This window comes from Melospiza melodia, chromosome 10, assembly GCF_035770615.1.
Source record: "Melospiza melodia melodia isolate bMelMel2 chromosome 10, bMelMel2.pri, whole genome shotgun sequence".
Taxonomy (NCBI): domain Eukaryota; kingdom Metazoa; phylum Chordata; class Aves; order Passeriformes; family Passerellidae; genus Melospiza; species Melospiza melodia.
Genome location: NC_086203.1, coordinates 19,383,407 through 19,397,150, shown reverse-complemented (window position 1 = coordinate 19,397,150; position 13,744 = coordinate 19,383,407). Strand labels below are relative to the sequence as shown.

The 13,744-nt window shown below is 47.7% G+C and overlaps 1 protein-coding gene across 3 annotated transcripts in view; it reads right to left on the bottom strand.

Moving 5' to 3' along the window:
• Positions 1–6,436: 6,436 nt before the first annotated feature.
• Positions 6,437–13,744, bottom strand: part of FLNB (filamin B) — a 70,733-nt gene continuing 63,425 nt past the window's right edge. For 2 of the 3 annotated variants that reach the window (XM_063164740.1, XM_063164741.1), the window contains 4 exons: positions 12,686–12,862; positions 10,092–10,310; positions 8,944–9,147; positions 6,437–8,241 (listed from right to left, as the gene is read on the bottom strand). In XM_063164740.1, the coding sequence (XP_063020810.1) occupies positions 8,054–8,241; positions 8,944–9,147; positions 10,092–10,310; positions 12,686–12,862 (788 nt within the window). In that variant the 3' untranslated portion in view covers positions 6,437–8,053. The remainder of the gene's footprint in view (positions 8,242–8,943; positions 9,148–10,091; positions 10,311–12,685; positions 12,863–13,744) is intronic. The other variant, XM_063164742.1, reaches the window with a different exon arrangement.

Here is a 13,744-nt window from a genome sequence, read left to right as displayed (position 1 = left end):
CCAGAACAAAGTTTCTCTTTTTGATGAATAAGGCTTCTTGAGCTTTATTTATGATCAAACAGAAGGTTTTCACTGGGAATCCAAAATTCCTGGAGAGACTTTGTCTCATGCAAGCCAGACCTCAGATCGTGGCTGGGAGAGAAACAAAGAGGCTCTTCAGAAGTGGAAAAGTGTTTCCTCCCCAGCAGCCCTGTTCACAGAGAGCACAGAGCAGAGGGGGCTCAGCTGAACTAAAAGGGCTAAAACCCCCAATCCCTCAGGCTAGGGTCCTTGGGAAGCCCTTCTCCAGTGCATGGTACTGGAGGCATCCCCACTGCCCTGCAGAGACCCCTCCCCAGCCTACAGGAGGTGTCTCTGCTCCTCACCCCACCGAAACCCACACGAGAGAGGTTTTTACTGCCCTGGGGGTGTAAACCTCTTGGCAGGGAAACCCGCAGGAGCCCACAGCAGCAACCCAAAGCAGGAGTGCCTCTTCTCTACAGCCTCAATCATTTCTGCTGGACAGGTTTGTCTACCTGCACCTTCGCCTGCAGAGGGCTCCTGTTCTCCTCCTGCCTTGGCGCCGCTCCCCACAGCCCTGACACTCTCTGCCTGCCCACAGGGTGAGAGTCCCTTTGGCCCAGAGCTCTGCCCAGCTCCTCTTGCCTCTTCTGAGCCACTGGCAGCAATGAGGACACAGGAGAGCTGGTACAGAGCCCCACAGGGACCCATCTGGCCTCTTCTTTCAGGGCCTGTACCTAATATCCAACCTAAACCTCCCCTGGTGCATCCTGAGGCTGTTTCCTCATCCATCCCCCACCTGGCTACACTCTCCTGTCAGGTGTTGTAGAGTGATAAGGTCCCTCCTGAGCCTCCTTGGCTCTAGGCTAAACAACCTCACCTGCCCCAGCTACTCCTCATAAAACTGTGTCCCAGACCAGATGACCACATGTGCAGATGTTTGGCCGTACAGATGTGCAGCAAACAACCGAGCTGCAGTCCCCAGAAGGGCTGTGTTGTGCTGGTGGCACTGACAGCAAAATCAAAGGCAGGAAAATGACAGAGGCTCCCAATGTGATGGCAGCAGCTGGTCCCAGCTCGGTGCTCCAGGCTCCCTCAGCCTCTGCAGGAATTGTGAGGAGCACTCGTGCCCCAGGCTGGAGCTGGCCACTCCCTGACTGAGCATTGCCATGGAACAGGAGCACGAGTGGAGCAGGAGCTTCCTGGGGCTCGAGTGCTCCTGTGGCTCTCTGGGGGAGCCTCTCTCAGCCCCCTGCAGCCCAGGCTCAGTGGTCCTGCCGGGGCTTCTCTCTGCCAAGCAAGCCTGGGAGATGGGGACAGGGAGGTGAGGGCAGCACTCACCTTTCTCCTGCCTCTAGTAAAAGAAAAACAGTTTCAAAGACCACTTTCCCCCCTCCACCTATGGATGGCAAAAGCCCCTGCGAGCTCCCCCGTCTCCGTGCCGAGTAACGCGGTTCCCGTCCCGCAGGGCCCCCGGCGGAGCCGGGCACACGCGGCTCTATCGGGGCCCCTCTGCGGGCATCGCAGCACGGCCCAGCCCGCGGGGATCCCGGAATTCACACCCAGACCCTCATCCCTTCAGCAGAAAGGAAAGGGAATTTCACCTCCCCATGGATCCGCATTACCCCGTGCTCTGCACACAGACATCTCCATTCGCTGCAGGCAGCCCGCGGCTGAGCCCAAGGAGTCCATGGGCTCACCGTGTTTCTATAGGAATTCTACATTAAAAAGGGAACATTTTGTTGGCGTGAGGTCTGGTGATTCGTTGCCCACAGTTATTTAACCAGGAAGGATGCTGTGCTGAGCCCCACGAGGTGGCAGCAGCTCCCAGGACCAGGGCACATCCACCCCTGGGTGTCCCTGCCATGCCCGCACCAGGAGCACAAGGACAGCCGGCTTGGGCCACAGTGGCCACGGCCTTTCCTGCCTGTCCAACCCCAGGGATGTCTTCTAGTGACTGTGCTCCTGCTCTTTGGGGGCTTGTGCCTGGTTTTGGGAAAGATGTGAGGCTGTTCTGGCCCCAGTGCCACCAACCCCTTTTCCAGTGCCAGGGGAAACTGCAATCAATTTGGATCAGAGGCTCTTTCTGCAACCACAGAATGACAGAGTATCCTGAGTTGAAAGTTGATACTCTTGACACACAAAAATCATTGAATGCAACTCCTGACCCTGCCCACAAAACCCCCAAAATTCACATCACGTGCCTGAGAACGCTGTCCAAAGGTTTGTGAACCCTGACAGGCTTGGGGCCGTGACCACTTGCCTGGGGAGCCTTTTCCTGTGCTCATCCACCCTCTGCGTGAAAAAACTTTTCCTAATATCCAACCTTGACCTCCCTGAGCTGGATTTAGCTCACATTCCTCTCCATCATCCTGACAGGTCAGGGACACAACCTCTGCACTCTCACCTGGTAGAAAAACACAAGTGCCCTTTCTCTGCAGGCTGTTTTCCAGCCTGTGTGAAAAACAAGGTTAAATACTTTGTGTGTAATTTTAAATATAGAGTCTCAGCTGTCACTGTTTGCAGGGGCAATTTTCTGGTAGAGAGAAGACAGATTTATAAGAATTAATTTCCATATTGGCAAAGTAACAAAAAACCTTCCCTGAAAAGCTCTGCAAATGCTGGCATTGAGATATGAAGGCTTTCTGCGCCTCTCTGTTGGAAGAACCTGACCCCAGCCATTCTTGGGGAAGCCAGATGCAAAATCCCACCCCCCAAACAAAACACCCGAGCTGGACATTACTGTCAGAAGGAAATATCCACCCTGGCAAGGCCAGCTCCTCCATGGGGCCCAAAGGACCCAGCCTTCCAACCCAGCAGGGATGTAAATATTTGCAGTATTAAGGTCTTGCAGAAAGGGAGCTCAGCACAGGAAAGAGCTGTCAAACATACCTCTAGGTCCTGCTAGATCATATTTTCCTATTAATTTTTTTAAAATCATATATACTAGCCTTTCATTCATGTAATTTAAAAAATGTGCTTTAAATCTCAGTCAAATTAACAGCGACAGGAGCTATAAATTCAACCTGATTTAGTGACAATATTTCTTCTAAGCATGCAATATAAATTCACAACTATGAAAATTAACTCCAAAAGTCTGAGAAATTCTGAAAAGCCATTTAAAAACCTTTTCTCAGGAGGCCCTGGGGAAACAGCCCCACACAAGAGGGGGGCCTGGCAGCAGGGCTGTTTTGATAACCTTCAGTGAAAGGGACCTGAGAATATTAACCATTACTGAAGGCTGTGGAGGAAAAAAATGCTGCAACTCTCTCTGCTGTTTTTCCAGCTCGGATGGAGCTGTGAAGATGTGGCACCTGGGATAAGAATATCTCTGTTACTGTAACACAAGCAAAAATTAATTTTAAAACAAACATTTGTTTAGAGGAGTTTGATGCTGAAATGTTCAGGTACCCAGTGGGTTTGGTCAGTCCCAGCAAGGCTGGGTGCTCCAGTGCATGTTCTGCTGACAGCAGCAAATTCCAAATACTCCTTTCTGCTGCTCTGGATGTGGACATGCAATAAATAAGGAAAAAAAGGTAAGAAAATGAAGCTGGCACAAAGCACAGATAAACACCTGGGGATGCAGCCAGCAGCTTTGCAAGGCCCCATTCCTTGTGTGCCAGGGCTGTCCCTGACCTGGCAGAGGACAATGGGGCAACCAGTTTCATTTGGCTCATGGGAGAGCATGGCACAGCCAGCTGTCATAATAACAAATGGTTTGGAAAGTCTTTGCTCAAACAAATAAAAAACACTGTGCAAAAAGCATTGTGCCATTCCCTGAATTAAGTTTCATGCAACTCCTTCCCAGTTTCTGTCAAGCAATGTCTGTAACCACTTTGGATAGGCTTTTCCATGTGATTTATCTTAGTTTGTTCCCTTCTTTTTCAGGTGAAAAAAAGTGCATTGTCTGCACTGCAAGTACATTTCAATGTGGAATGAAAAATTAGTTAGAAAAAAATAATCAAATAAATTTAAAACAAATAAATGCAGAAGCTGTAAGTAAGTAGAGAAAAAAAAAGTTTCTGGATTAGAAATGTCACAATCTCACTTTCAACAGACAATTAGAAGGAAAAGTAATTAAAGGGTTTGCATAATCTTACCAAACCCAGAGCCCTGCTCAGCAACAGCCCTAGCACTCACATTGTGCATACACCCAGCTGGTATCAGAGCAGGTCAGGGCTTTTTGGGGGTGAAGGGAGATCCAGCTTGGACACACAAAGTGCCCTGTACAGGCTCAGGCCTGGAGACTGACCACTGCAGCAACTTGGACAAAAATAAATTAAGTATACTGGAACATCTTTACACATATATATATATACACACATATATATATAATGATTCAAGAATTAATTATATAAAGATCAAAAGATTAATTATGTAAATATTAAATAATTTGAATTATTAAATAAATGGAATTTAAAAAATAATTTAATATTAAATATTTAAAGGTTAAAGTTATTAAAATCATTTAAATGCATGTATTTAATTTATTAGAGATAATAATAAATAAATAAGTAATAAACTCACAGCTGCACAAGGCAAAATGCAATTGTCAGTTTTGCATGCAACACCCCAGTACATGAGGTATGGCCATGCTGGCTGCAGAGATGGCCATCAGAACCAGAGCCAAGGCCATGGACAGCCAGAGGGGTCTGGAGAGGGAACTCCAACAGCTCCCCAAAGGAAAGGAGAGGCCAGGGGGCAACCATGAGACGCCAGGGTATGGCAGGAACAAGCACAGCCTGGGTCAGGGATGGCTGCAGGGCAGACTGGAGCTGCAGGATGAGGAGGACAGGCTGAGTGTAGGGGTTGTGAGGAGCTCCAGGCCATCACCTCCAAAGCCCTTTCTCCTGGTCACTGAGATGTACAAACACATCCCACCAGCAGCAGGCAGGGGCTGGAATGCTCTGGAGTCACCATCCCATGGCAGCTGCTGCGCTGCAGGGACCTACCTTCCCCCAAACCAGCCAGTGAGCCTCCCAGATGTGCCACGGATGCCACATGGGTGCCATGTGGCAGTGCCCTGCCCGGGGTCACTGCAGCAGCAGGCAGGGCTCCAGCTGGCCACCAGGGCACCGCCACATCCAGTGCAGGGCTCACAGGACAGCTCAGGCCAGTTAAGGAAGGATGAAGTTCCAAGTGGGACTCACAGGTACTAAGTGGCCAAATCCTACTGCAAACCACCAAGAGAGAGACTAAAAACAAAGGAGGAATATAAACAATGAAGAAGGAAAAAAAAAAAAGAATTTAAGGACAACCAAATTGATAGAAAAAGCACTTGCACACCTAAAGGCAAGAACCTCCTATAGCGAAGGAAGTGCATCTCGTAGCATTGCAAGTGTGCCCAGCAGGAGGCACTGGGACACCAGTAACATGGACGCAACACTCCAGCCTGCCAGGGTAACCACTGCACTTAGAAACCTTTGTCAAGGTGCCAAAAGCAGATCATGAAGTCCCCCAAAGGACGGATCTGTGCCCAACACAGCTGGCAGAGCTGCTGGAGGTAGCTGAATGTTGTTGTCCAAAATCAACCCTGCCAAGAATCTCTTCTCATCACCACCACTGGGTGCTTACTGTCCTTAGTAAGGTCATTTTTGCAGCCACTCCACAGCTGTCAGTGCCCAGGCCAGGCAGAGTTGGTCACTTGAAGCAGAGCTCAGCTTTTACTGGAGGTAACCCCAGCCACAGCAGCAACCAGGGTCCACCAGCTTCACACACAACTCCTGCTAATGTCAGTCAGTGTCATCAAACCAAGACAGCCAAGAGAAGGCCAGACAAGCACAGGGTGGACTGGGACACAGGTTATGCAGGTGAGATGCTCTCAAGGTCTACCCACACCAACAGCTGTATCCAGGCTTGTTTTGTTTAAAACATTGAATAAGAGGCTCACGCTGACATACCTACCACACGGCTAATGAGTTAACTATAAAAAGGAAATAATCTGATAAGCCTGGGGCAGCAAAGTCCTTGGCAGCCACTCCATCTCAGGTTTCACAGGGGCTTTCAGCAGGAGAGTGTTTGGGAAAACATCTGCTGGTTTCCATGGCTGTGCCTGGAGGTGCTGGCCCCAGGTGCAGGGAGACACCTTCTGCAAACAACCCCAGGGATCCCAGGGAATTACAGCCCAGACAGCAGCTCCAGGGACACAGCACTGCCCCGTGCCTGGGTCTGCACAGGGCAAACCAGCACAGCTGTGTAATGCTCCAGACACACTGTGCCCACTGCACCCTGCACATTTGCACATGGCTTAAACTTCTGCCAATTTGTTTTCAGGAAAAAGAAAGGTTTCAGGGGAAAAAAGTTAATGCTGTTGAGGTTCTGCCCAAGTTTTCATGGCTACCTGCACAGCCCATTGGCTATTTGGTCTGCCTGAAGCTGCCGTGTGGTGTACTTTCAGTCTGAACTTTACTGACTACATATGAAAAGAATCAGATGCTGTTTTTAACATGCACATTTTAATAAAGCAAACATTTCTATTTAATAAGTTATAAGATACAATTTTACAAATCCTGCATTTTATTCCAGTTTATTTTGTTTTTACTTTCTAGTTTACAATGTAGTGAGCATTTCACATTAAGGCACTAAAAAAGCACAGTAAAAAAACCCCAACCTTCCTTTTTTTGCCAATAACTGTGCTGGAGAGCAGTACATCCACATGTAATTACAGAACCGTAAGCACGAACTTCTCCCAAGGGACAGTGACATATCAACAGGTTTTCAACAAATCCTACCTTCTCCAAACTGCAGAGTTTGAGCTCATCAGGAGAGTTTACTAAAGCCCCAGCAGCTGGCAGCAATTCAGATATGCACCTGGGGAGTAGTATGGAGTAATCCGGGACAAACAGACAAGTTACAAGGAAGTTTCCACCCCTTAACCCTCAGCGGCAACGCCTGTTGCAGCACAAAGGGGGTTTCAGGAGAGGTGAGTTTGCTTCAGGCATATCCTTGGACTGAGATACAATAAAACACCTTGCACCAAAGAGGGGTTTGTTCATCGATATTGCTATTACTGGTATTGCTATTACTGGTAACCTCACAGACCCACCCTGTGTCCCACTGCAGATGCGGGTCCCATTCCCAGGATGGCTCCTCTGCCCCATCTCAGATATCGGCCTGGCCTGCAGCCTCCAGAGAAACCAGTGGTCATCTTCTCAACACACCTTGGTGCTCTGGACTGCAGTGACTCTGGGCCACACAGGTGACAGCCATGCCTGGCTTGGCAAGTTCAGGGGCTTTACTTAACCCAGCCAACCCAGGGTTTGTTCTTAAATCAAAAAGTTTCTGGGGGGAGGGGGTTACCTGTGAAGTTGAAGAAACATCACCAGCATCCCAAGCTCATTAAAAACCACATTACAAGCATTATGGCCAAAAAGCTATCTGTCTCTAGAGTTACAAAGCGTTAACATAGAGAGGCTGAAAGCTTACAGGAAGTAATTTTCAATCTGCTTTTGGTTTGCTATAAAAGATGAACTTTTTCTAAATGTAAACCATTGGCAAAGCATTTTCAGAAACATTTTAAATTTGAGTGGTAAAGCGACTTATAATAGCTTTTTATCATGTTAAGCGTTAAAATTGATCAAGTATACAAAGGCACCTACTATAGTACCAGTTTTACCTCATTTCTTTACAGAAAAGAATTTGAACTGGGGACAGCCCAAGTCATATTCCATAACTAAAATGCAAAGTCTCCAGTCAAATAAAATCAGTAGTTAAGATACCCAATTACAAAGACAAATTCCAGTTTTCAATTAACATCTAAAGTCTTTAACATCCGCAAGGGAAATTAGTGTCTAGTCATCCACATGATTCTCCAAACATTAACAGTGACCCGGACAGAACTACAAAGGTACAATTTGAGGAGATATTAAATAAATTGACATTAGGTTGGTAAGTAGGATAGAAGTGAAATGCTTGTAAAAAACAGTTAGAATTTATGTCTGACTATTGAAATGTGAGCTGTGTGTATCTAGAGGCTGCATTTTGCAACACGGCCGCACCCCGTACAGCTCTGCACGTGAGCTGCGAACGCAGAGAGCGCCCGGCAGCGCGGTGCCTACGGAACCGTGACATGGAAGGGACTGCCAGGAATGTGCTCGTCACCCCACTTCACTGCCAGGACATAGTCCCCCCTTTCCTTGACAACATAAGTGACGTTGTACTGATGGCTGCCCAAATGCTTGATGGACACCTCTTCACATGGTATTGTCGGTCCGTGGACGCCAACTAAGAGCATGTTGGAACCTGTAGCAAAACAACAACTGTTAGTGTCCTTGAGCTGAAACAAGGCAGCGTGGTTCTATCATAACATATCAGCTCTGGAACACATGGATTTTATTATTTTAATTCACAGAGTGGTAGCTGAGCCATACCTCAGATTAATTTGGTGTAAGAAGGAATTTTATATTAAAAAACTTTCAACCTCATGGAGGTGAGGGTTTATCTGTGCTATTTGCCAGACCTGACAGGTTACCACTAAGTAGAGCACAGGAGCCATCAGCTGCCTGTGAAAACAAGCTGGTATTGCTTTACAAGTACTTCATCAGAAGTTAATAGCAGGGGCCAGTGGACACAGCTGGCCTGTAATCCACCCACCACAGAGCTCCCAGACAGTGATGATGAGCATCAAAAGGTAACAGGAACACCGTGCATTACATGCTACAATGCACCACAGGGGTTGCTTAAGTTCAGCAACCTGTTTGTTCTCATGCCATAATCCTGTGGTTCTTCCAGGTGCACCTGGCTCAAACTAAGCCATTGGAGAGGAACTTTATGGACTCTGTATTAGGACTGACAGGGTGAGCACAGTACAGTATTTAGCATTTTTCTTTAGTACCAGATCATTACCTCAAGCTCTGAATTTTAACTTTGCAAGTTGGTTTAGAGAAAAAAACCGCTCAGCTAAACCACCAATCCTGAACACCCATCTAGTTCCTGTATCCATACCTGCTTTGCTGCAGTCCACAGAGAAGGAGCTTTTCTGACCCACAAAAGCCTTTGAGAGTCCTGCTCCCCGGGAAACCACTTTGCTGGCATCCGAGGTGGATTTGGGAATGGCGCTGTAGCAAGTTTCAGTCGATGACCTTGTCACTGACTCTACCAGGATGGAAGAGGTTTCGTTGGCACTGCCTGGACTAACCAGTCGCTGCCCTGGAAACAGAAAAGGTTTCTAACATTCAGATTTGCCCCATCTGAAAGGCATTCAGGAGGTTTCAAAACCCTCCTAATGACTAGCATGCATTCTGCATCCAAAATGCATTTTTGGAGAGGAGCAATTTCCTACTTGGGTTTTTAAGCTGACATCTTCCAGCACTGCTGGCAACAATCCCATCCCAGAGCCCTCAAGTGGCTAAAGGACCACAGGAACTTCAGGATTCATTAAGCAAAGCGGGTTGCTTAAGAAGAGTTAATTGTGCTCCAATCACCAAATGCCAAAAATGGCTTGAGTTGGCAGAAAAGCAGGTGCAATTTTGCAATAACCCATTTTGAAAGCAGAGCGTGTCCCAGCCTGGGGGAGCGCAGTCCTTGCCACCCTCTCCCAAGAACATCACCACGCTATGGGCACCACAAGAGGGTTTCACAAGCTCAGGGGGAGGAGTAGAGATGAGCTTCAGCCTGTGCTTAAACACAGTGCTGGAGAGAGAACAAGCTTCCTAAACCAGCCTTCCTGACTTCACCTAGGAGCCTCCCAGGCATTACTGACCTAGGTGATACCTGCACCAAAATGAGACCAAGAGAGGCAACACATGCTACAGGTGAGCAGGTTTCAGGATTGAGGGTGGGGGGGAATGGGTAAATAAGTCATATTTTTCCCTGAGACCCATGCAAGACCCTAGCACCAGATCAGGACTTAATATTACCCCACAAAGCTGTTTTATGGCCCACCACTGAGTCAAGCTGCCAAGCTCTGTGACTACTGCTTTTGTAGCTGCTTCTGAGAACCCTCATCTAGGCTTTGGAGGTGATGGGGAGAAATGCTTTGCTTCTCATGGTTTTGGGCATCTATACTACAATACCACACTATCTCGGGAGGATTTTTTGCTGAATGACATGACCTACTTCAGGCACAGAGTAAATACTAGTTAGCTTTTTACCTGTAACCTTTGCCTTGAAAGGGCTGCCCACTATGTGGTTAGGTCCACCATATTTAACTCCAATTAAATAGTTTCCTGGAGCCATGGGTGTGTACATGACTTTGTAACCTTCTGGAGTTTCCTGGCAGTCCATTTTCACCTTTGATGGCCCTTCAATTGTAACAGAGAGGGTACCTGGACCAGCCTTGGTCGTGTTAATGAAAAACTCCGACTGCAGTCCTAGAAAGACGTAGCACAGTGAGACACACTCTTCCTCACACCCGATGTTACACACGCAGCCTCAGGCATTAAACACGGGGTAATTCGGCACAAGATCAGTCTCCCAGGGCATCAGGCAGGGAGGGACACCACATCCACCCCAGCAGCCTTGCTCAGGCCAGCCCCAAATGGAGCTCTGCACCCCTGGCAGCCTCCCCAGCTTCATCCTGGCTCCCTCTTCCAGTTAGGTTATGTGACTGTGTGGGAGAAGGGGTCATGACAGCCCTTCAGGACTCAAATGGAAGTAATTTGGTATCAAAAAACTGGCTTAGAGAGAATACAAGAGCTTTTCTGCTGGGCATCAGAGTCCACACCCACACAGCTCCAGCATGGCTAAGTTTGAGAGCTCAGAGCTGTCTCGCTGCCTGGACTGCAAATCAGCAGTGAAGAGCCCACAAGAAAGCAGGAAGGACAAGGGGCAGGAGATGGCCTGGAGGAGATGTGTGTTTGAACTGCTCGGCAACAGCACTCCAAGCAGTTTGTGGAAACAAAAGCTTGTTTAATTACAGCATCTGGTTAACACAGCTGAATTATTGCTGCTAATACTAAGCCAATGACACAATGCCAGCAACACAAGAAAAAATTAAGTAAGGCTTTCAGCCCTCAAATAATTTACTGTCAGACTCTGGCCTCAAATATTTATGATCTTTGGGCTGTTGCATGAGACACTGTTGAGGAGGAATAAAGTGCTCAGGCACACTCAAAACCAGGATGGCCATGGGAAAGTTTACTGCTGCTGCAATGGAAGCATGAAGACGTGGGAATAAACTCAGGAGAAGTTTCTAGCCTCCCCACAAAAGAGGCTGCTGTGTCGCAATGCTGGAAGAGCCCAGCTCCCACAGAGGATTATGCCATTTTCCAGAGCTCCAGCAGCCCATCCCCCTGGCACCACCAGCCTGGGAGGCCAGGCATCAGCCTGCAATGCCCTGCTCAACTGGAGAGAAGTTAATTCTCAAAGCCAACAAGCTTCCCAGCTTCTCACTAAGAGTTCTTGCTCGGAGGCACTGCTCTGAGATGTGCCCCAGATGAAGGCTTGCATTGTTGGAGGCTGCAGACGCTCAGCCCTCCCCGGGGGATGGTTCAGGTGCTCAGCCACTGAAACCCCTACACTGGGTCATTGTTCTGAAATGCTGCTCAGCAGCTCCCAGGGCACTGTGCTTTTGGCAGTGGCCAGGATTCAACAACGGGGCACAGAGCAGCTTTGCTGAAATTAAACAGTCTATTTAGATTAAAAACAGCCCCAAGCACCTTTATGGATGAAGAAATATTCCCCTGTCCCTGATGCATCACTGGCTGGTATTAATGAGTGCTTTTGTTTCCATCTATTAAAGGAGCTCAGGCTACATCTTTATTTTATAGAGTGTATCTACATGTTTCCAAAATCAACTGCTTGGTTCCTCCAGAACAGCAGAAGCTTTGACTGAATAACTGCAGGTTTTTTTTGTTTTTTTTTTCACAGAGAGAAAAAAGGTATGAAATGGAATCCACAGGAGACAGCAGTGGATAGGACAAAATGATCTAGCTATTCCCTTACACTACAAAAGGAGAAAAAATAATCATTTTACTCTGCCATTTACCTGTGTGTGTGGCCTGAGCAAGAACACAAATAAATCAAAGTGCATATCCTGGAATGCTTTCGTACTTACTAAGGCCACAAATCATAAAAAAGGAAAAACAAACCCTAAACCCTACATTCTTGAGTTGAGAACTATCAGATGAGGCAGCCACAGCAGACAACAAGGTGCCAGATTTCCAAGAAGAGACTGTTCATGCTGCATCTGGAGCATGAATAGCACACTACCAACAGAACAACCCACCTTCTCCCTAGGGTTTACATATCCTACTGCATTTCACTTGAGATTTCTCAGAGGTGCAAGCACCAAAGGGAAGCTAACAGGGACGGTAACAGCCTCATACCCAAGTAACACTAGTTAAACAAGATTCCTTCATCTCTAGACAGCCAACTCAGGCATCATGTTCATGTGTGGAAGGGAGCCAGAGCATCTCTGGAGCTCGAGGGACCACCGACGTGGAGCTAAGCTAACCAGCAGAGCAGTAGCCCAGCTGCTAACCAGCAGTTCGGTGAATGCGTGTTGCAGTGGCTGATTTACAAAAGTTTTAAGTTTGTTAAGGCTCAGTATAGGCTGCAGACTTGTGAGTGATGGTTATAAGATATGAGGAGCATGCTAGAAAGCAAAATTAGCCTGCACTCAGGGCAGCAGAGAATGTGGGTTAGTTCAGCTGCCGTAGCAGGCGAAGTCATGTAAAAGTACACCTAGAAATGGGTTCTGTACACCCCCAAGGGCAGGGCCAGCAGTGTGCAGGAGAAGGGTTACCCGTGGTGCCGCTCTCCAGGCCGGATCCGTAGGCCGTGACGAGGGCGGGGTTGCCCGCCTGGCCGGGCTCGCCCACGCGCACCTTGAACGGGCTGCCCACCACGTGGCTGCCGTTGAACTTGACATCGATGGAGTGCACGCCGTTCTCGTGGGGGATGAACCGAACCGCGTACTTATCTGCAACACGGACAGAGGGGCTCTGCTGACAAACCATCCCACCAAAACCACCAGTTAATCCCCACGCAGGGCTGATCAGCAATGCCAGCTTCTGAAAGCCTTTGACATAGTTTGGTCCCAGTTTAAGTGAACTCAGTTACATGAGCTGCTGAACTCGTATTTAAGCAGGAAAATGCTGTATTGCTCACAGAAGGTTTTACAGCTTGTGTTTTCACCTTGCTCTCTAGGACCTGATCTCAACTGTCATCTAGTATGAGGATTATTTGCCTCACTCGTGCACTAAACATGAAAACTGAATCACAGCCCAATCTGTCGGCAGCTGAGGGAGAAGAAAAGCAGCTGGTCAGAGCAAGCCAAATCTTACCAGCGAGCTGAGTGTGCTGCTTTGACACCACACCTTTATCTAATGAAGTAATTCAGCAATTTGCTGATATTTCACATTTTTGATTGCATGTTAACTCAGAGGCGGGACTGATCTCCCCCAGCTGGACAGCTGCTGCTTGTTCATGGTACAGACCATAACTCATACAGACTTCAAGTGAAAAAGAAAAGCTCATTGCTGAAACAGGTGTTGAGCTTTCTGTAGTGTTTGCTTATAGACAGCTTCCTTGACATTTCATGTGAAGGAGTGAGTGTGAGTTAAACATAAACTATTATTCAACGATCGAAGCATGGCTTTGAGAAATAAACTTCTTCCCTGGTTAAATTCAACAACCACATCATTTTAAATTTATTACTAATGTCACTGCACCTTCACTGGCAAGCCAAGACTTAAATACCTCTATCTTAAACAAGCTGGGGCTCAGGCAGTTTGTGGAAAAACACGGATATAACCCTGACTGAACAGCTCTTGACACCGAAGTCATTTTCCAAGTAGCATGC